We start from the raw sequence: 22,781 nt of genomic DNA on the forward strand, positions 1-22,781 counted from the left end.
GTTGGGAGAACAAAGGACTCATGTTGCAGTTGTAAAGACTGAAACTCCAAGCAGATTTAAATACAATGCAAAAGTATTTTTCCCTCATAATTCAATTCAACTAATGAAACTTCCATATATTATGGATTTATTAATCATAAATTAAACATTTTAAGTCATTTTGATTTGTTGTTTTTTTGGAACTGAAAATTAAAATATTGACTAGATTGAGGGCTATAGTTTTAAGTTGTTACGGAGAAAAACACTTTGAAATATGCTTATATGAGCCACATCACGGCCCTGCCAGCCCATAAAGATGATCATAAAAACACGTTTTTAAAAGTTGAAGCTATCTTTTGTTCGCTTCTTTGTCCATATTTGATATTTTGTCAGGAAAATAATGCTTTTACCAACATGATCAGTTAGAAGAAATGGTCATGCAAGTATTCTTTTGTGTCAATAACACATGTAATTTCCCTTAATGAAAACAGCTATTATAGTAAAATTGTTGAGCAAGTGTAGTTTCCAGGAGACGAGATTGACTCATCAGGTCGATGACGTTTGATGCAGATGGATGTGGCCTCTGTGTTTCTAATTCGATCCAGGTGATAATATGTTATTTCATGTGATTGGGTTGGATTTTTGAGGAAACATGGTTTACTGTCTTGCGTAGTGTTACATCAATACCAGTCTTAGACGTTCAGGAAATAATGAGCTGCTGCCAGCAGAGGAGGCAGCAAACCCTCACTCCAAAAAAAATCCAAAGTTCTCAGTATTCATATCAAATCTGGTTACTTGCACCTTCCTACAGCTTAAAGTTTGTCTCATAAAGTCCATAAAAGTCATGTAATCTTCTTATCTCTTTTTAAAAAATGAAAATATGTGCTTTGTATTTTACATTTAGTGGCTCATTTTCACATAATAACATGTAGGCCATTATCAAACCATCTTATTGCAGGAATTTAATGTGAAAACTTAGTTTAATTTGTTCACAGTCCTATTGAGTGTCTCCGGTTGATATTTATTTGTTAGACTTTTTAAACTCATTTGGCAGCTGTTGCACTGCACTAATGTTAAACTATATTTACTAGCTGTGTGTGTATTTGTGTATATCTTCATACTTGGTGTTGTGGATGTGGCGGTGCTCTCTGCTCTGTTACTGTCAAGGTGCAAAATGGCTGCTGTCTGTCGAAGGAAGGTTCAGCTGGGATTAGCGACACTTGGGGGAGAAAAAAAGAACAAGGGAGACAGAGAGGAAGCGAGAAGAGGAGCAAAAGATAGGAAGAAGAAGGATGAGAGCAAGAATGAATGAGCGGGAGTGGATAGAGTGTGAAAGAAGCAATCAGGAGCAGTTAGGCAGCAGCGAGGGGAGGGAGACTGAGCCAGACGGAGAGAAAGAGACGAAACTGTAGGAGGTTGTCAGATAGCAAAAAAGAAAACGTAGAGGGTTCCCACTTCTGTGAATTCTGCTGCAGAAAATACTTCTTAAATGTGTCAGGTTTCTTGTGTCTTTCCCTGTTCCACTGATGTGTGCGTGTGTGTGTGTGTGTGTGTGTGTGTGTGTGTGTGTGTGTGTGTGTGTGTGTGTGTGTGTGTGTGTGTGTGCTGAGTTTGTCCTCCCATCTCTGTCAGTAAATCCCAAGTTCTGGTTCCCACCATGACGTGAAGTTTCAGCTTGTCTGAGTTTTCTTCTTGCTCTTGACTTCCTGCTTCTTTTCCTTCTGAATTGAGAGCCTCATAGTGTGTGTGTGTGTGTGTGTGTGTGTGCCCGAATACTGCTTTATAGTATGACCCTCTGGCTGCCTCACAGTGTCCTGCTCAGGTATCTGCTGTTTAAAAAGTTTTAACACGACTTGGTTTAAATACCAGCTGTTGTCAGTACCCCTCGCTGCCAGTAGGGGGCTCTGTGTCTCCACTCTCTCAGCCACCACTGGCCAGTGTGTTTGGCTATTCAGAAAGACTCTGAGGCCCAAGCCTGCAGTGAGCCTCTGTCAGTCAGCAGTGGAAGCCACTACAGTCGCTAAAGGATGTTTTGATGTGTGGAGGCCCGGCTCTCTCTCTGACTCATCTGCTCACTCTTTCTCTCCTGTTTCCTTGACAACCAGGTGCGAGCAAGTCAACCTGTAGAAAGGAGCTATTTTCCTTAGCTTTTTCTCCTTTCATGCTCAGCAACTCCCATTGGTTATAATGCTGAAACCCTTTTTAAATATATATTTCACACAGACTGTAGATCCAGAGAAAAGGTCGGTCCACTAAGGGATGGACGCAAGAAATTTGGAATAGGAAAATAATTTCAGTTTACTCGAAATCGGCTTTATTTCATGGTGCTTAGAAACTATACTACTATCTACACACTGCAGAGTCGATAGGGGCAGTAGACACAGATCAAAAACCTCCAGTTCAACTGTCAAATCCTGTAGAAAGTTTCAGAAAGTGAGAGAAAACTTGGGGAAGAGCGTAAACCTAAGGAGGGAACAGTACAGGACGCTACCGACATGTAATGAATGTATGGACAAAAGAAGAGAAGCTGGGCGGATTAAAGAAGGCCTCCCAGCAGTCCAAACCTGAGTCAGCCCAAACTGTAAAGTTTGATTGAAAATAACTTTTTCCAGCCTGACCTGAGAGCTGAAACCACAACAGAGGAGCCTACGAGGAAAAGTTCTACTTCTTTTTGAAACTCTAGGAACTTCTTGTAAGCAGCACTCTGAAAATGTTCTGATGGGAAAATATTGTACAAACAGCTCTTTAAGATGTCATGCAGCTTGTTTGCTAAGAGAATGTGTAAAAAGACTAATCCTGAATTCTATTCTGGATTTTATAGGAAACCAATGAAGAGTCGCCAGTATGGGAGAGGTGTGATCTCTTCTGCTGTTTCCTGTCAGTACTCTCACTGCAGTGTTTTAGACGGCCCCTTTAAAGACTTTTTAAAGAGTTACTGGAACAACCTGATAGTTTTACACCGTTCCAGTTGGAGTCGTAATTTAATCTGTAATTTATTTTGTCGGTCGAAACCATTTCTTAGCGTTTGTGCGCAGCGTGTGAGCTGTCATGAAAACCCTTTCAGAGCTGCTGTCTCTCTCTGGTCTGCTTCCTGAGGCAGCTGTTAGCTTCATCCTGAACATTAACTCACTTTGAAAAAAGCCGCCTTCATGTCGGTAGTTTATCTCATCTGTTTCCTTGCTGCTTCTCCTTGTCATGATCGGTTCATTAATCTGGAATAAGCATGACGATGAAGCCTGTATCAAGTGTGTGTGTGTGAGTGTCCCCCTTGCAGGAGCGTACGCAGTGACGTGCTCGGGGGCTCAAGATGCATTATTAATGAGCGATTAGCGCAAACAAACCAAAATAGCATGCGCGCCATCGTTTGAGTTGCGGCGAACTGATGTAGCTTCAGTTGAACGTAATGAGTGAGTCAGTCGTCAAACTGACCCACAAAGTGCTGACAGCTCTGCTGATATGTCACGAATGTATGTCGACTCAGTAAGAGAGATGAATGAGACACTTTTCTGTTTTACTAGTTAATATTTTGTTTTGGTAGCTAGTAAAGTAACTCCACTACCCTTTTATGAAGTCAGACGTAACTATTCAAGCATAATATTTTCAGAAATTGCACAGAACTGCTTAAATCTTACCATTCCCTGAAATAAGCAGTCACTGTTTAACAAAAATGAATCAAATCAAATGCATTGTTTGCTGACAATGACAAGCTAACATTGTGATGATTAAACGCATTCTATAGTCTTCACTATATGTCCGGACCAGAAGGGGTTTCAGACACTCGCCAAGTGCACGCACTGTGAAATCCTGCCGAGAGAGGAGGGAAGAAGCAGATTATAAATAGAAAGAATCAGCACGCACAATGTCATGCTGCAGGAAAATGGGTCTCTTGAATTTGTGTTGAGTAAGCAGTGACTGGAGTTTTTATTAGGAGGAAATAGAGCGTCTCATTTCATGCTAATTCTCGCCATTAGAACCAAATGTGACTTAAAAACTCTGCCTGAACCAATAGCCGCATATTTAATGTGTGTGCACGAGCGTGCATATGTGTGTGTGTGTGTGTGTGTGAATCAGTAACCAAGAACAGGTGGTCCGAGCCCCCAGGTCTCTATCTGAAGTCAGCGTCTTTAATCTCCAATCAGTCAATCACTAAGCAGCCCTGTCACTTCCTGCCTCCATCCTCATCATTATTGTCTGTCTCTCTGATCAAAACAATACATCTCCTTCACTTTGTCTCTCTCCTTTTTTTCTGCTCGTCCCTGTTTTGGCCATCTCTCTCTTCCCCCCTCGCTCTCTCTCCTCACCCTTCCTCACCCCGCCGTCTCTCGCCGCAGCCTGTAGTCTGAGCAGGCTGCCTCGGGAGCAGCGCAGGCGTCTCCTCTCGCCCTGCTGCTCCTGCCGTCAACCCGGACGCTGAGGAATCCTCTCTCCTCTTCCCCACCTGCCTCCTCTCAGCCTCGTCCTCTACCTCTTTCTTTTTTTTTCATGGGTCGTCCATGTGAGGGATCTGATATGTTAAGCGTTCACCATGAACCCAACAGTCAAGATCCACCTTCAGAATGGGACCCACTTTAACACCTACATGTACCAGGTAGGGACTCGGCAGCCGGACAGCGTGTGGATGTTGCCGGTGAAGGATTGTGTTCGGCTCAGATTGCTCTCTCTGCGGCGTCCACGTGTCCTTGCCTGAGTATTGATTTCAGTGCTGATGACTCTTTTCTCGGACTGAGATATGGCCTCCTCCCCACCTCTTCCTGCCTCCTCCCTCCTTTTCGCCGCTCGGCCTCAATCAAGTTGCAGCGGATGATTAACGTGTCTCAGTTAGTGCAGGCTGCCCACATCGAAGTTTGTCAGCTCCCGTTCAGTGACTCCCAGAACCAGCTAGCTGCATGTTTACCTTCCCTTATTTTAAGACATGAGAGGGATCTGTATCAGCTGGGCGCTGATTGGGAATCCTCCCTCATTCTGCGACTGCTGCATGCTCGACTTAGCGTACGCTTATTACAACGTGCGCGCGACAGACTCTGCTGATGCGCAACAAAAACTCTTTGTGCTTCTCCGTTCAACCAAGCAGAGGAAGTATTCCCCTCTCATCCTTCCTCTCTTACTTCGTCCCCTTCCTTTTGTTTTGCTTTGATGAAGAAAACTGGGATGCATGAATGGATGCTATTCTGGGCTCTGGCCTTCGGTGGGCAACGAGGAGGAGTGGAAGTTGAAAAACCTGCCATGGTTTGACACCTGTTTAATGCAGAACCACAGAGAGGAGATCCTCCAAAAAAACAGACAGATTTATGAGCTGCACCTTATTATGCAAAATAACTTGTCCTATTTGCACATTATGTATAATAATTAGTTTTTTAAACTGGAGCCTATTATGTTTTTCTCATTTTCTGTCACAGTATTGGATTTTATAGGTTGTTTCAGTGACCCCTTCAAAGAGAAAGTTCAGGATCAAGATTATCATTATCATAAATACTCGAGTGAACAAGATGCTCATCACACATTTAGATAAAGATGCTGGAGTCAAATTACAAACATTACAAATATTTCAACATACATATTTGTTCCTGTAACGTTTTATTTGGTGGTTCAAACTCTTTCGGAGCTGATTTTGCTTTGTATTTACCAAAGAAACCCATTTTTTTCAAGGTGCACAAAGTGGGGATTACTGCGCTGTATTTAGACTGAACACATTTGCTGTTTTGTTATCAGTGTTTGAGAAGGGTCCACAACTTTCAGGCTGCTCTTTGCCATCATCCCTAAAGTGCTTCACCCCGGCTGGATCACACATTTCTGACTTCTTACTGCCTTGATCAGAGAGAAAAAACTAATGTTTTTACCCTGGCCTTGGTGTTTGGACTTGTGCGGTTTGTTTTACTGTTTTCTAAGCCTGTCTGTGTGCCAAGTCTGATTTGCACTTTGTTCCCAGTGTACCTTGATTCTATTGATCTGGTGTTCTTGTCTCATGTCTTCTTAATTCCCCTGTGTTGGCTTTTTTTGGGCACTGGTGTCTTTCAATTTTTTTTTTTTTTTTTTTTTTTTCCTGTGAACTTCACCTTCCCTGGTCTCAGTGCTTCTCTTCGCAGCTTCTGTCTGATCCTCTCCTGTCACACACCTGTGTCTCCTTCTCCTTTCATTTCTCAGTGTGTGGATGTGATTATCTGGGCCCCTGATTGTGCTGCCTGCCGCAGGCTTTTACTCCCACTCCTTATGTGCATGCATACGTGTGCTTGTGTGTCTGCTATGTGTTTAAGTAAACCCTGTGTCAGCGTCCATCTTTCTGGTTAGCTCCTGCCATGTTACTTGCTTTTTTTTTTAAAGAAATCCCCCTCAAAAAGAAAGAAAAAACGGATGGTAACCATAGCAAATCTTATACAAAGCCGTAAGATTTGCAGGTGTGGCAACTGAAAGCTGTATCGCAATGCTCAGATGATGCCAGTTATCCGATTCTGGGAAAATTAATGTGCAAGAAAGTACATCTGCACTTCTCTGATGAAATGCAAAGTTTCTCTGTCGCTAAAACACTTTCCCATCGAGCGGTTGCCATAGCATCTGCAGCAGTGTGAAGGGGCAATGTCATGGCAACAGATTACTCACTGCTTTCTTAGGCCCAACACCCCGGCAAAGTGTTGTGGTGGTGTGTGTCACAGTTCTCGTCTGAGTGTGTGTGTTGATTAAGAGTTGTTGAAGGGCAGCCTGGTATGTGTGTGTGTGTGTGTGTCTCTCTCTCTGTCTTTCTCTGCAGTGGTGAAGAGTTACAAATCTGATATCTGAATCTCCCCCGGGACTCACTTATTCTCCAGTCCAGGACTCTGCATTCGTCTCTGCTGTGGCACTCTTTAGTGAATTACAGAGATTTACATCAGTGTTAATTTATGGCCGCTTGGCTTTCTCAAGTGAAAGTAGTTTAGTCGTTACATGCAGTGTCTCAGGTGCTGAGCATGAGGCCCACCTCGTCATGGCAGCCTAAGGCTTTACGTCAACAGGACAGTTCAGTTGGTTCAGTTTATGAGGAAAGAAAGGAAGTCCATGCTGTTTATATACTTCTTCAAATGTTTCTTTGAAAAATCAACTTTCTAATTTGGTTTTAATGAGGACTTAGTACTTAATAAGGTATTCTAAGTCATGAAGAAGCCATTTTATGTTCCATTTGTTTGTAAAATGAATGCAATTGCTGAAAAACCCACAAACTCTTATTCCGCCTTGGCTCCCTTCCTGCATGTAGGCATCGTCTGATTCGCATAAATTATTTCACACATACACAACAACCGTGTCTCGTGAATCATATGATGTGTGAACGAGTTAATAGCCATGTTTACAGTTTCACTCCCCTTCCTTGCTTGTAGAGTCACATATTTTCCTCCTTCCCTCTCCTGCCACTGGCTGATGCTCACAGAGGCACTGCAGAATACTGACACACATCCGTTTGTATTTGCTTTGCCTTCAGTCCGGTCTCTATAGTTAGACTATTTTCTCAGTTTTAAAATATCATTTCTGGATACCAATTTTCTCTACCAAATAGAGTGTGGTAATTGGCAACTCTGAACTTTTCTCACTGTCTCTTGTAGGTCACTATTTCTGTTACTAGTTTCCAATTTCCCCTAGAAGTTGCTGGGAGTGAAACTCTCTGAGAGTTGATGTAGACAAAGTGTCACAGCTCGTTGAAAGAGGGACAAAACCACAGCCGCTGAGTCAAGAAGCCATCCACCCATCCCTGATACAGTTTAATCCTGCACAGGGTCTCATAGGGGCGAGATCAGAGTCATAGAGTTTTACTTACACTGCAACAGTGACAGACATTACTGGCTGTTTGATATTTTTCAAATGCTTTGCTCAACTGCATGTTTATAAAATTATGGGTGTAAAATGGAGTCAAGTACTGAAAGGAAACCCACACAGGCCAAGGGAAAATATGGAAACTCCATACAGAAAGGTCATTCCCAGACACAAGCCCATGACCTCGCTATAAGGTGAAAATACCCCTCTCTTCATCACTACGCAGCCCCTATGTATTGAAACAAAATTACTCATGTGAAATTTAGCAAAAACAATGGAATAAGTCTCCAATGTCCTTCTTATTTTGTAAATTGCTTACTGTAATAAGGAAGTCTTCTCAAGGTCAGTATTATTATGACTTGATGCTTTATGGATTATTACAGTGCTTCTGTTTGTGGGTCACATAATTATTACAGATGCATATTTTATTACTAGCACTCTTCTCAACAGCATACAAACTGATGCAATCATCCACAAAGTGTGATGGGAAGCTATTTACCATAATCACAAGTATTTTCACAAAAATCTGTCAATGCAATGCTTGTGCGTTTGTAACGCTGTAAAGCCTCAGTTTACTGGATATATGTGATTGAGTGCTGCTTCCGTCTTTGTTGTGAAGGTGACAGTGAGTGAATTAATGAGTAATTAAAAAAAGGGTTCACCGGAGGTTAAGTTTCCCTAGTTCTGACTTTATACACGTTATACAAAAAGACAACCAAATTCACAATGAACCTTCTATGTTTTGTGGATTTAGTTTCCATGTGTACGTGTGACTGAGAGTGACTGAATGTACAATTTTAGCTTTTTTTAATCCGTCTGCACTCCAATCTCTCGTTTTTCTCTACACACACACGCATACACACACACACACACACACACACACACACACACATACGCAGCATTTTTTTTCATCCTTTAATCCCAAACTGCTTAAAGAAGGGAAGGGGAGAAATCCCTTTACAATGTCTGGGCTCAGCGCTGTTTGGTAACCACTTGCTCTCTCTCAGTGTGGTTGGAGGCAGCAGCAGCGTTGCTCCACACATTCAGGACGGCATCTTCTTCTTCTTCTTCTTCTTCTCCTTCTCTGTGTGATGCACTCTCACACAGATGCTGAGCTTGTTGTCAATGAACCACATCACTAACTGACTTTTGCAAGTAGTTGAAAAAGTAGTTTTTTTTTTTTGTTTTTTTTGTGAGGTGTGTGTGAGTAGTTAACTCATTAGTTAGATATATTTTCCATATGACACTTCCCTTTTTTGTTTTATAACACTCCAAGTTGTAACACTCCCATTTTGTATCGGTTTTTGTTCGACACTTCTTGTTTTTTCTGCCCTTTGTGTATCTGTTTTGTTGTTTTTTTTTGTTTGGTTTTTTTTTGGAGCCTGGCAGCATGCGGGACATGCAGGAGGATGAAGGGATGAAGAGATGAACTAAAGAACACAAGAGGTGGCCTGTTGAGCCTTTTTGCCGTGATTGAAAAAGACAGAGAGCTCTGACATCTGTTGGTGGATTTAGGCTGAGCTTCTGTCGGCGCACCCCGGTGGAATAAGAGAAAGTCAAATGTACAAGCTGACCCATTTTCCCCTTTCCTTACAGTCTCTCCTTCTTTTCCCCCTCTTCAGCCAGTTGCTGTCCATTCATTCATTCATTCATTCATTCATTTATATTTTGTATTTGTGTGATTGGCGTTCTGTGAATGTTGTGGTTTAAGTCAGCAGGCCGAGGTGTGTTGATGCTTCGTTTTCCGTTGTGATGCACTGATTTGGAACGTGCTCCGCTCTTCATAGAGCACAGACGCAGTTTGAAGACAAAGCAGATCAAAACATTCTTTCATGTGTTGGAAGTTTATTGATTTCATTTTACCTTCATGATTTCAGGGATTTTATTATCTTTCACGATGTCTCAATTGATATGATCACGTGTTGATTTTTTTGGTTTGTTGTTAAGCTGTATGGTAATGTGAACAACACTGTAATTTATAGTTTATATTTATATTCACATTGAAGAAGATGATGCTTTTGCGTATTGTGTCATATAGATGATTTGTAGTATAATATTCACATGCAGCTTGTATATAATATGAAAATTTGCTCACTGTTTACATGTAAAATCAGTGCAGGTTAAAGTTTTATGAGTCTCTCCACATCCACGTTATCGTACCATATGCACGTGGTGGTGTGTGACATTGGTTGTTAACGTGCCTCAGGACATGTACTTTCAACACATGTTGTTTGTTACACAGGCTCATTTGTTACACATGAAAAGTAATTTCCACTCAAAACCAGCTGAGTCCTTTTAATGGGCGTTTTACATAAAGCTATTTTATTAAAGCACCTTAAACAATAATCAACCGAGGTGAGTTTAGAGATGGTCAGCCTGTGTATCATCATGACGAATGCCATAGTTCAGAATCACCCCATCATATGCGGCACAATTATAGACTTGACCTATGAATGCCTGGCATGTTTCAGCCTGAACACTACGGTCCACCAGTAGTTCACCAACAGTTGGACAATCAACAGGAGGACGTGAGAAACAAGGCGAGAAGATGTTTCACCTCCACTGTCCTCAAACCGTGTGCTCTGGTCGCCCCTGCTGTGCTGCCTGAGGCAGATGGAGCCGTTTCGCCGTCAAATTTTTTTTTTTTTTTTATTTACATGATGCTGTCATGTTGCTGCAGTTTAGATTTTAGAATTTGGACTGCTCACAGTTTCTCCTATGAGAAAACAGGCTTTTGGTCAGAAGCAGTGTTTGAATCGTTAGTTAAGAATGTGACGTAAGAGTGCAGTGTCATAGCTGCACGGAGGTGGTGTGTGTGTGTGTGTGTGTGTGTGTGTGTGTGTGTGTGAGCATCCATACGTATTTGCATGTGTGAAACAAGCAGAGAGAGCATAAGCCTCTGGGTATTGGATTGGACTAAAGCCAAGCTTACAGGAAATGCCAGCAAAGCACCAAGAGACGTTCAAACAACATGCACACATACACACACACACACACACTCAGCAAAAGTAATGCACGGACACCCACACACGCACACACAAATCTACAGACTTCAGTAAACAAACAGCCACCTAATCTTTGCTCCAGTGTGATCAAAAGAAAATATTACAAATCAGCCACCAGCACTAGCTCAGAGTGTGTGTGTGTGTGTGTGTGTGTGTGTGTGTGTGTGTGTGTGTGTGTGTGTGTGTGTGTGTGTGTGCGTGCGTGCGTGCGTATTTTGTTATAAATTGTAATAGCAATACTGTTTTTTTTCTCATCATGTGTGTACAATGATGAATGGTGGAGAAAAACTGAAAACCACAAAGGAAAGATTAGATTTAAGGCTATAAAACTAATAAAAACCATCTAACAGCTGAATTGAACAGCAAGATAGAGTCAAATTCCCCCTAAGTTTCCAAAAGTAGAGAGATCATAACATTTTTTTTCCCACTGATGTGACGAGATTTGTGTGCGGACATGATTTATCTGAGGACAAGGTCAAGAGACTTTATATTTGCAGAGCAGATGAAAACATCTGTGTCAGAGTTTTTGCACATCTGAGATGTTGTCAGTCTGTGAAAAACATGTACCTCATTAGGCTGTCTAGTCCATGTCACGTCAAACTCTTCAACAGTTGTCCAGACGGGTAACTTTATGGCTGCTCGGCGTTCCAAAGAAAGAATAAACTCATTTTAATCTGCATGCATTTTATTTTAATCAGTCTTTTGAGCACATACATACATCATTTTGTAAACTGGCCACGTTGGCTCAAGCGCCCTGCGACCCCGCACAGGATGAAGCCGTACGGAAGATGGATGGAAATCGCCACATTGCTTCACTCCCACTCTTGACTCGGTTGTGAATTTTCTCCAGGAAGTCTCTCTCAGTCAGATTGCAAACTAACTCATTAAAAATGTACCAAAATAAATGAACAGATAAATGCTACTGGAGAGTTTGTTTTTTTCACAAGGGAAAAATATCCCACGACGTGTCAAAAAAAGAGAGAATCCAGAATTAAACTGGTTTGTTGTCCAGAAGAGCTCAGTTATAAAAGACGAGTTTGTGTCAGAGTGAATAATTGTCTGGCGAACTGTTGATGGAGTTAATATCGCGTAAAAACCAAACACACGGCAGAAAGGGGCTGTTGACCCTCTGAGACTTCCTCCCAAACTGTTAAAGGTAATGGAGCCATTTATTTACAGCTCATAAAGAGAATGAAATATCCATTAGATTTATGGTTGTTCATAGGAATTTAAAAGATAATGCGCAAAAAGGAAAGGTGAATCGATACCAAATTCAAATCATTTATTTCTCCTAAACTTCAAGTTTTGGAGAAATAAATAAATGAAATGAAAAAAAATTGTTGGATGAAAGTTCTGTCATTTTCTTTCACTGACTGACTTCCATATATCATGGAAAAATTTCAGAAATTATGTCAATTTCCTCTTCTGATAAAAACTGAACAATAAGACTGATACTGATTAACATGATTCTTTTCTCTATGGTGCTTAAAGGCCTATTCTATGTGGTCATTGTTGCCAAAGGATAATATAGAGGAGTTTTATATTTCAAATGAGTCTGTGAATCTAGAAAATGGCTGAATGCATGAACACTGTCGGACTGAGTGGATCCTCATCGGACAAAAAAAAAATCCCATTGAGGGCAAACTTGAAGTCCCCTCCTCACCGAGCTTCGGGACTCTGAAGGACATCTGGAGGGCTGTGAGTGCTTAAAAGCTTCGCGGACTTCTGTCGCAACCGAGCTGCGTTTCGATGAACATCAATAAGACAAATGGCGCACAAGAGACACTTTTCCGACACAGATCAGAATTTATAAGAGGAGATTCGCTGTCAAAGGGCTGATATCGTCACTGGCAGCTGTGGTTGAAGGAAGATTAAGGAGTATCGATGTGCCGTATAAGTGCAGCAATGTAACGATTCTCCTTTATAAATCAATGAGCAGTATATAAAACCCTGCTGGAAGACAAAGTACGGGAATGTCCATTCATCCGTCTTCTCCACCGCTTCATCCAACTCAGGATTGCAGAGCAATGTCAGACGATGTGAGCAGGGTTCCCAACCCGTGTTTTCACTGTGAGTACCTGGTTTGGAACACACTGGAGACAAAAAAATGTTGCTCATAGGTGGCCCCTGAGGGAGGCAGAGGGCTCACACTGTGTTTATTCAGATCAGATAGCGCTCTGCCCTTTCCGGTCTCTACTTTGTCATAGAAGTTCCCAGCTCTCGGACCACCTCTTATCACAGGCGAACAGAAAACACTCGCCAGACAGCTCCTCTCACACAGCAACTGTTTCCCCCCCCCTCAGGAAGCCGGCCCGGGCTGGCCCATTATTTAAGCTTGCCCTAATGTCACCCGCTGATAAAGTATTCCTCACACAGGTACAGACCGTGCACTCATCCCGCGCCGCTCGGTGCCAGGAGTGTGTGTGTGTGTCTGTGCTTCTGGCCACCAAATCGGTTGGTCACACCCGCACGTGCTTCCACCGTGAAGCTGCGTTCGCACTCACTTTAGCAGAAGTTGTGCCCGGGATGTTGTTCAGTGATTCAGTTTTAACCTGTGTGTGTGTGTGTGTGTGTGTGTCTGTGTGTGTGTGTGTGTAGGAGTTTGCCACGCTGACGAAGGAGCTGAACATATGCCGGGAGCAGCTGCTGGAGAAAGAGGAAGAAATATCTGAGCTGAAAGCTGAAAGGAACAACACCCGGGTATGTGTGTGTGTGTGCATGACTCTGTGTGTGTGTGTGTGTGTGTGTGTGTGTGTGTGTGTGTGTGGAGGTCCCCATTAAGGAAATCAATACACTTTGATGTTAAGACCTGTTTTAGGCTAAAGATCCAACTATGGCTTATTTTGATTAATCTTAAGAATTTACATCATCTTAATGTCACCCCCTCATGCGCGTGTGTGTGTATGTGTGTGTGCTGTGCACTGTAGTTGCTGCTGGAGCACCTGGAGTGCCTGGTGTCTCGTCACGAACGCAGTCTGAGGATGACAGTTGTGAAGAGACAGGCGCCGCCGCCATCTGGAGTCTCCAGCGAGGTGGAGGTCCTCAAAGCTCTGAAGTCGCTGTTTGAACACCACAAAGCTCTGGATGAAAAGGTGGACTCACACACACACACACACGCAGAGAAACACACACACACACCCACACTTGCATTAGCTGATTTTCTAACTCCGTGGAATTTTGAATTTAATATTTGCAGAATGTTTCTATAACCAGGCAAATCTCACATTAGTTAGACGGATCTAAAGCGATGTGCTGGGTACAGAACAGCTGACAGGCCACCGCGGTTGACCCTGAGTGGCGGCCGCGCACCGCGGCAGCTCACCTGTGTGTCCGGTGGCTCATTTTGACGCCTGAAGGCCTCGTGCCACTGCAAACAAGTACTTACCGCTTGCTGTGTTTATCAGGTGCGTGAGAGGCTCCGAGTGGCTCTGGAGAGAGTGGCCACCCTGGAGGGACAACTATCCTCCACCACACAAGAGGTGAGGTGTGTGTGAGTGTGTATGCATGCGCCGTTAAGCGAAATGTCTGGCTGTGTCTCCAGCAGACATCAGCGGAGGCCGACAGGTTTGATCTGATATTCATTACGTGCGTCACGCTGGGTGGGAGGCTCCGGCTCCTCACGTCGCTCCTCAAAATGTCATCAAAGACTCGGGTCTAAAGTTATTTTTGTGTGAAATATTTGAAGCAGGTTGAGTCAAAGCGGCAGGTGATATAATCTGTGAATCAAAGTTTAAGAAGCAGCGATCAGAGAGGAGTTTTGACTTCCGCTGGAGCGCACCGCCGCTGCTCTCTCCATCCTGACGAGAACTCGTATTCGCAGATATGTAAAATATGACAGACTTGTTGTGTGAAGCGTGCTGGCAGCCTCAGAGCCCTGCTTCCCTTTAGGAGGCGGCATTTTGTTCTCGTATTGACTGAAGGAGGCGAAACAGAAGCAGACGTGTGAGATGTTGTTTTCTTTTTTAATCTGCATTGCAGTTGAACATGGTGAGACAGAGGAAGGACGGTGACTCACTGGAGCGAACAGATGGATCCAAGCCTACATGGAAGGTCTTCCTGACTGTGTGATTGTTTTTCTGCTCTGTGTTTTGTTTTATGTCGCCATCGTATTGTCTCTGTTTGGCTTCTGGCTTACTTCCGTATCTTTCCTCCATCTTTATCCTGAACATCATCGACTCACCTCCCCCCAAAACATACACAGATAACATGAATGGAGCATGAATCCTCCGATAGTGGAAAAGCATTAGTGCCGCTCTGTTGGACGGCTGTTCTGTGTGGTTTGAGGCCAGCCGTGAAACAAACACACGTGGAGCGTGTGACCGCTTCCAGAATACCAAAACCTCCGAGCCCGGGCCCGGGGCCGGGATTCAGCAGCGTGCGACACACGGGAGCGTCTCAACGCCGTCAGGAACACGCGGCATTACTGAAGAGATGCCCGATTTTGGAGGCTGAAGCTATTTTGGAAAAAAGGGGAGCAGAAGCACTCACTGTGCATTTTTTTGACAACTACAGCTATAAAATCAAAAATAAATCCGATCAGCCTCGTCACATATAACAGCGGAGTCTGCCGAGGAGAGCTGCCAAGAAACAGAGCAAAATCCTTTTGTTGTTGCACCTATTTCTGTGGCGGTAGAGGTGGCGAAACAAAACAATGTTATTGTTTCTCTCTATGAAAGCGACACCTTAACTTTAAAAATCAATAACTCACTTTGAAAAGGCGATGAAAGGGGAATTGAACTTCGGAGGGAGCTGCTGCAAGTCACTGCTTCCAAATCAGATAACTCCATTCCCAGGTTACTTTAAAACAATACAGTATGATGAACAGAAGCATGGTGTTCGTCAGAGCCTCCTCACAATAATAATAATAATAATTCCCAACATTTAACCTTAACATTTAACCTTGAGTCTCCGCGTTTCGCCAACTTATTCATTTGCTCAGGTCCTCCCTCAAGGCTTCCTGCGAGGTTTTGCTGTCCAGTGTGTTGCCTGTCTGTATACGCGTCCCTGCAGGTTTGCTTAATTAAGGCCTTGAATTTAGCTGCACTTTGAGCTGCGAAGAGAAACAACATCAAAACAAAAACATGGCAGCCTGACCTCCCACGAACCCATCCCCCACATGCATAAAAATCAACACTTTTACAACTAGGTCACCCAACAACTTCCTCTGTTTCACAACTTCCCATACCCTCCACCAAAAGGCTCTGCATTTACGACTCCTCCAAAGACACATTTCATGTGAGATTATCTACATGTGAATATATATCTGTTAATTCTGTATTTCCATTATACAGAGATTACCGAACGGCTCAATAGACGCCCATGACGACAGTGGCCGGGTGTCTGAGCTTCAGGAGCTGCTGGATCGGACCAATAAGGAGCTGGCTCAGAATCGCGAGCACTCCGCCACTCTTAACGCCCGCGTGGCAGAGCTCGAGGCCGAGCTGGCGAACGCACGCCGAGAACTGAGCCGCAGCGAGGAGCTGTCAATCAAACAACAGAGGGAGCAGAGAGAGGTGACAGCAAAAAAAAAAAAAAAAAAAAAAAGATGAGGCCCAAATAGATGTGCTCTGCTTCTGGGAGCAAGCATAGAGAGCTGCTGTCAGCAGCCTTTCCAAAAATGAAAACAGTAAAATCTGACGGACGTATAGGTGATTTTAACCTGTAGACACACAAAACAATCGAAAAAGCATTTGACTTTTCAAAACACTGTTTGGAAATTTTTTGAATTTATTGCATAAAAACTGCATAAAAACTGTTTGGATTATTGTCATTTTATAATAAGATCCAGAGTTGTTTTTCATCATGCTGCATTCAAATACAGTAGATGTGAAAACAGCCGGTGACACGATGTGTTTGTGCGCCCGCAGAGGGAGGATATGGAGGAGAGGATAACAACATTAGAGAAGCGCTACCTGGCGGCTCAGCGGGAGACCACTCACATCCACGACCTCAATGATAAACTGGAGAACGAGCTGGCCACCAAGGACTCCTTGCACCGACAGGTAAAACAAATCAGCGCCTCAGCCCCGCGCAGCTACAGCGATAACACTGCGCGAGAGTAAAATTATCATTCAAAGTGATGAAGTCCATCACAGGTCTGTCAGAGTCACTGGTGATGGTTGAAGTATGGTGAATATGGTTTTGTTAATGATACCCAAGATTACATTAAACTCCTCTGCATTTGTCTGCAGAGTCTAGAAAACAACACATTAACAACTTAATGAACATCTGTGTCTTTACTCAAGCACTAAACCAATATTACTTATTTGTGCTTTCACTACTCGCCAATGTTCAGGCCTTCCTCAATGTGTTAAAGCACTAATGTGTAATTTGTGTCAGTGCAGTGAGACTTACATGTTGTTGCAGATTCATGATTATGTGCGCTCCTGTATCGGTTTCCCCTCCTGGAACATTTTAATATTTGATGCCTCAGCCATGTGCAACATGTATTTAAGGTATGAAAGACGTTTCGCGCTGAGCGACGGGGTGAGTGAGCGATGTAGGCCTCTTGTTCAGGAGGTTCATGTGCAGTTCAGGGTGAGTCTGAGTTCAGCTCCACCAGGGAAACACCAGAGACATTCTCCATGCAGACCCACGTGTCGCGTCCGCGCCGCTCGCCGGCTGCACTACGCCGATTACACCTCTCCTGTGATTGCAGTGATGTCCCTCCTCTTCATTTGAATGCGTGTGTGCGTGCGTGTGTGACAGAGCGAGGAGAAGGTGCGCCAGCTGCAGGAGATGCTGGAGATGGCAGAGCAGAGGCTGGCTCAGACCATGAGGAAGGCCGAGACGCTGCCGGAGGTGGAGGCCGAGCTGGCGCAGAGAGTGGCGGCGCTCTCCAAGGTAGCGCTCCGAGCGGCGCTGCACACGCGTCACATCCACAAACATTAATATAAAGCTCTCAGTTTCACATGTATGAATAAAGAGAGAAATAAAGATGAGACTTCAGCCTTTATTAAAGTTGTACTTATATGTGTGTGTCGCCCCCTGCAGGCCGAGGAGCGTCACGGCAACGTGGAGGAAAGACTCAGACAGCTGGAGTCACAACTGGAGGAGAAGAACCAAGAACTAGGAAGGGTGTGTGTGTGTGTATGCATGTGTGTGTGCGTGCGTGCACACACCACCCCTGCAGGGTTCCTCTGACCTCTCACTGTGCTGTGTGTGTGCGGAGGCTGATGCTCCGCATTAGCCAGACGCCTCGGCTCCTGGTTCTGTGCTCGCTCATGCATACGCGCGCATACACAAACACACATTCACGAGGAGTTCTTCATTTTCCAAGTGCATTGTTGCATGAATTCAAGCCAAATCCACATGTCTTGCTGCAACACATCTCCCCCCCCCTCCCCCTGTACGACTGATTGGCTGCTATCTTTAGACTCTGAATAATTCACGCAAGACTAATTTCTCCCTCTGTCTGTGCAATCGCATGACTATATTTAGTAGAAAGAGTCTGAGGATGCGGATGTGTGTTTGTGTGTGTCTGTGTTAATTTACTTTAATGAAATTACCGCAGAACACATATTAAGCACATTGATTCCCTTTTAAGAAAATCCATTTAACCCTTTTCGATCATCATGTCAATGACTGTAATTAAGCCGTTCTAACTGCGAGTTCCATTGTTGGACCAAAAAAAAAAAAGAAAAAAGAGACACATCTTGCAGCTGGTGACGGAGGGCTAAATGCACACTTCAGGCTTTAATCCATGTAGAGATGCTTGATTAGCAGCATCAATACACCCGCGTGGCGTCGCGATCAAAGGCAGAACTGGAGGATGTCATTCGGCTCTTGTCTCCTCATCAGGCTCGTCAAAGGGAGAAGATGAACGAGGAACACAACAAGCGTTTATCCGACACGGTGGATCGTCTGCTCACCGAGTCCAACGAAAGACTGCAGCTCCATCTGAAAGAGCGCATGGCTGCCCTGGAGGACAAGGCGAGGCCCGGACACACACTCCAGCTCAAAACACTCTTCACACCAGACAGATATACACAGAAAGGTGTTTCAGCTGGAGCTCAAACTTGTTTTAACACGAATTCATCATTTTATTTTCTGTAGAACTCCCTCATTCAGGACCTTGAGAACTGCCAGAAACAGCTTGAAGAATTCCACCACACCAGGGTCAGTGTGACTGGTTACACCGATTCAGTTCTACTCAATTACAAGCAAAAGTGCTTTTCTTTACAAAATATATAGGATTGAAATATGAAGATTAAAGTGTATAAATTGCACTCTGGGGATTTCATTTGTAAATAAATGTCTGTATAAGTCAGGGACTTTCTCTGTCAGGAGACCAAACTTCCCCAAAAAGAAAAGGATCTCAAGGTTTTAATGATTGAAGTTGTGGGTGTCATGTCTTCAGTGGCCACTCGTGATTTAAGTGGTTGTAATGAAGTAAATGATATGGTGTGAATTGTACTTGAATGATACCCCAACAACGAATACACTACAGTGAGTCCCAAAAATACAACTTGATTCTAAATTTCTATTGTTGGAAGCAATGACATTTTAACTTCTAATCTATTTAATCTTTGTTTGTCTCTGTTTGGAGCTGTTACATGAACTTCCCCCTGGGACCGATGGAGTATTTCTGTTCTGTTCTATTCTATTGACCCCTGGTTACAGTATTTAAATAACATGCTACTTAAAGCTACTTTTTAATGCATTAAACTTAAAAATATGTACATCGATCAGCTCAAATTAGAAACCACTTACACAGCTAAAGCTGCCAGTCATGGTTTTAATATTTTGTTCTACTTTTACTTACTATTTGTTGTAAAGTTATGCGTCAAGCATCGTTCCTCCATTGTTGCTCATGCTGCTCTGTTCTCCCAGGAACGACTCATTGGCGAGATTGATAAATTGAGAAATGAGATTGATCACCTGAAGCGCCGCAGCGGGGCCTTCGGCGATGGAACTCACCCTCGGTACACACACACGTCCACACACCGTCTCACACTGACGTTCGGCATCACTTCTGAGGGTAACCTGCTCTCTCTCCGTGACCCCAGGTCTCACCTGGGCAGTGCCAGCGACCTCCGCTTCTCGGTGGTGGAGGGCCAAGATGGCCACTACAGCACGACTGTGATCAGGCGGGCGCAGAAGGGCCGGATGTCGGCGCTACGGGACGACCCCAACAAGGTGCCGACGGAGTTCAAGATCCACTCCACAGTTCCCGCCTTGTAAACACACACAGAGTTAAATACGCAAACGTACAGAATCATTTATAAGATCCCACTTCGACTACTCCTCTAACCTAACATGCAGCTTCTTCTCAATGCTGGATCCAGGGTCATGTTTGCTTTGCTGTGACAGCCTTCACGCCTAACTTCCCATTCTCTACTAACTTCTCTGTCTCTCTCACCTGCTGCCATGGACATGCTGTGTGATGTAAGTTTCCTGTTCATCCATTTCTTTTCATTGCTGCTCCAATGCGTCCACAAGTGTCTTGTTTTTTTTCCGTGTGCATTCAGCCGGGACTCATCCGAGCGCGGCGTTCTTTAGGTGTATGATTTAGGCATGAAGAAAGTGTGAAATGTATATAAACTGTTGTGTGTGTGTGTAGGTGTGTGCGGTGTTTGAGCAGGACTACCCGTCACTGCGCGGGAGCGTCAGCCACCTCCTCGGCAGCGACATCGAGGCGGAGTCGGACCTGGACGACGACGTCAGCTCGGCCCTGCTCTCCCCCAGCGGCCAGTCGGACGCTCAGACTCTCGCGCTCATGCTGCAAGAGCAGCTTGACGCGATCAACGAAGAGATAAGGTGGCGTATCAGACTCACATTACGTTATGATCGCTGGAGAGTTTCATAAGATGAGGAGGACATGAAGACATCTTTGAGCTTTTACACCACTGCACCAACAAACAGCGTTCAGCATTCTGCAGACTTGTAAAGATCTATTTTTTAGTCTTTTTCAATGTCAAGAAGCTGAAAAATATTTCCCTTCCTTCCTTTTTAGTAATCTAATATAATTCACTGCATTTTTCAATATTTAAAATGAGGCACAGCACCAGAGCCATTTTTCTGTCTAAAGTATTCAAACCAAAGAAGCTCATTATTTACGCCTTCATTCAAACTCGTGGTTCTTAAATTTGTCAAAGACGTTGAATACCACAATTTGATCTTGATGACTTGATTCAGTGGTAAAGATCTGAATAACGATCAAATATGTAAGAAATGTTTATATCTAAATATCAGCCTGATATTATCATATATCAGAATGTTCACCAATAAGAAAAATGAAATAAGCCAAATTGAAATAATCCGGCGTTATATGCTATGGGAGACACAGCAGGTGGACAGATGTAATATATACTATATTTAAAGGCTGGTATTTTAAGAGATGAAATTAAATCCAGGGTTTTTTTCTTTTTTTTACTGAGTTCATAATATATATAAGGCCATTCGCTCCTCAGTTCAGTTTCCTGCTGGAAGAGGACGCTGTTTATTGCAGTTTACAGTAAACAAGGTCTTCTTGTGACACCTCAGAATATGGTTCTGGAAGAGATATGCATAACAGCTGATCATACTGCAGAGGAGCCAGACTCCCTCATAGCAATGCTTTATCTGTAATACAAATTATTCTTTCCTGTCCAGTTTTCAAGGGCTCTTATTTGATTTGTTTGTGAAATTGGAATTTTATGACGGTGTGTGCAGGATGATCCAGGTAGAGCGAGAGTCCGCAGACCTGCGCTCGGACGAGATCGAGTCCCGCGTGAACAGCGGCAGCATGGACGGTCTCAACGTGACGCTCCGACCGCGCGCGCTCCCCACGTCCGCCACCGCACAGTCCCTGGCGTCCTCCTCCTCCCCGCCCACCAGCGGCCACTCCACACCCAAACATCACGGACGCAACGCCAGCCACCATCTGGGCATCATGACTCTGGTCAGAGAGTTTGTCCAAACGCACCCACCGGCCGCCGCGTGTTGATCCTCCCCTGATGTGTGTGTCTCATTTAACACGTGGCGGCTTGTTTTGTTTTGGCAGCCAAGCGACCTGAGAAAGCACAGAAGAAAAGTAGCAGTAAGTTTGAGACATATGTAAACTTGTGCTGATGTTTTAATTTCACATTTGTTTTGTCAGTGAGCTAAATGTCACTGTTGTGTTTTTGTTTTGTTTTTTTCAGTCTCCGGTGGAAGTGGACAAAGCCACCATCAAGTGTGAAACGTCTCCCCCCTCCTCCCCCCGCAGTTTACGGCTGGAAACCAACTTCGCCCAGTTCACAGGCAGTCTGGAGGACGGGCGAGGGTACACACATGCACATACACACACACACACACAGTGCAACACAGTCTGATTGCCATAGTGCAATTTGTATCAAAGTCATCACTCCAGGCTCAGTGTTCAGCTTTGTTTTCTTTGATCGTGACATTTTTCACACTGATATGGAACAGACTGACATTTTAGCAAGAGAACTAGATGCCATATTTGTGTAACGATAATAGAGACCAGTGAGCCTCAGTGTAAGACTGCGTTACTGCATCTGATTACAGGAAGCAAAAGAAAGGCATCAAGTCCTCCATCGGCCGACTGTTTGGGAAGAAGGAGAAGGGCCGGATGGAGCAGACTGTCGGCAGGGACGGCCAGTCTCTACCTGCCTTAACAGGTGCTCTGTAGCCCGCTCTTTACATCCTGCTCTGGGGGGTTTGCAGTGTTTTTGTCTCTTGCTAAGACACATCTGTTGTGTTTCAGACTTTGAGATGGGCATCGGTGACACTATGACTCTGGGAAAACTGGGCACACAGGCTGAAAGGGACCGCAGGATGAAGAAAAAGTAAACAAAACAAATCCACTTTTGAAATGTTTTCTTGATTCCTGGTATTATTTTAATCTCAGACTCTTTTCTTTAATTGTTCCCTTTTTCACTTCCTTTTCAGACACGAGCTTCTGGAAGATGCCAGGAAAAGAGGCCTGCCGTTTGCTCAGTGGGACGGCCCCACGGTGGTCTCCTGGCTGGAGGTATTCCTCTTATCTAACAGGCAGAAACTCAATGAAATCCACAGTCATGACCGACAGGAGGCTGACCG

General features: G+C 44.0%; 1 protein-coding gene across 3 annotated transcripts in view; it reads left to right on the forward strand.

Annotated features, from left to right (window-relative positions):
• The window catches only part of ppfia4 (PTPRF interacting protein alpha 4), a 57,911-nt gene that overhangs the window by 21,301 nt on the left and 13,829 nt on the right, over positions 1 to 22,781 (forward strand). Inside the window, exons 1-20 of one of the 3 annotated variants that reach the window (XR_003931547.1) lie at positions 4,438 to 4,567; positions 13,356 to 13,457; positions 13,685 to 13,849; positions 14,162 to 14,236; positions 14,736 to 14,807; positions 16,049 to 16,270; positions 16,625 to 16,759; positions 17,466 to 17,600; positions 17,751 to 17,834; positions 18,558 to 18,689; positions 18,813 to 18,875; positions 19,590 to 19,681; positions 19,766 to 19,895; positions 20,320 to 20,516; positions 21,411 to 21,639; positions 21,742 to 21,777; positions 21,881 to 22,002; positions 22,248 to 22,360; positions 22,447 to 22,528; positions 22,632 to 22,713. Coding sequence is in view for 1 of the 3 variants with exons in the window: in XM_030092534.1 (XP_029948394.1) it covers positions 13,356 to 13,457; positions 13,685 to 13,849; positions 14,162 to 14,236; positions 14,736 to 14,807; positions 16,049 to 16,270; positions 16,625 to 16,759; positions 17,466 to 17,600; positions 17,751 to 17,834; positions 18,558 to 18,689; positions 18,813 to 18,875; positions 19,590 to 19,681; positions 19,766 to 19,895; positions 20,320 to 20,516; positions 21,411 to 21,639; positions 21,742 to 21,777; positions 21,881 to 22,002; positions 22,248 to 22,360; positions 22,447 to 22,528; positions 22,632 to 22,713 (2,268 nt within the window). In the remaining 2 variants the exon portion in view is untranslated. Of the gene's footprint in view, positions 1 to 4,437; positions 4,568 to 13,355; positions 13,458 to 13,684; positions 13,850 to 14,161; positions 14,237 to 14,735; positions 14,822 to 16,048; positions 16,271 to 16,624; positions 16,760 to 17,465; positions 17,601 to 17,750; positions 17,835 to 18,557; positions 18,690 to 18,812; positions 18,876 to 19,589; positions 19,682 to 19,765; positions 19,896 to 20,319; positions 20,517 to 21,410; positions 21,640 to 21,741; positions 21,778 to 21,880; positions 22,003 to 22,247; positions 22,361 to 22,446; positions 22,529 to 22,631; positions 22,714 to 22,781 lie in introns of those variants that run through there. The other 2 variants (XM_030092534.1, XR_003931548.1) reach the window with 2 other exon arrangements.

The sequence above is a fragment of the Salarias fasciatus genome, chromosome 5 (genome assembly GCF_902148845.1).
Source record: "Salarias fasciatus chromosome 5, fSalaFa1.1, whole genome shotgun sequence".
NCBI lineage: Eukaryota > Metazoa > Chordata > Actinopteri > Blenniiformes > Blenniidae > Salarias > Salarias fasciatus.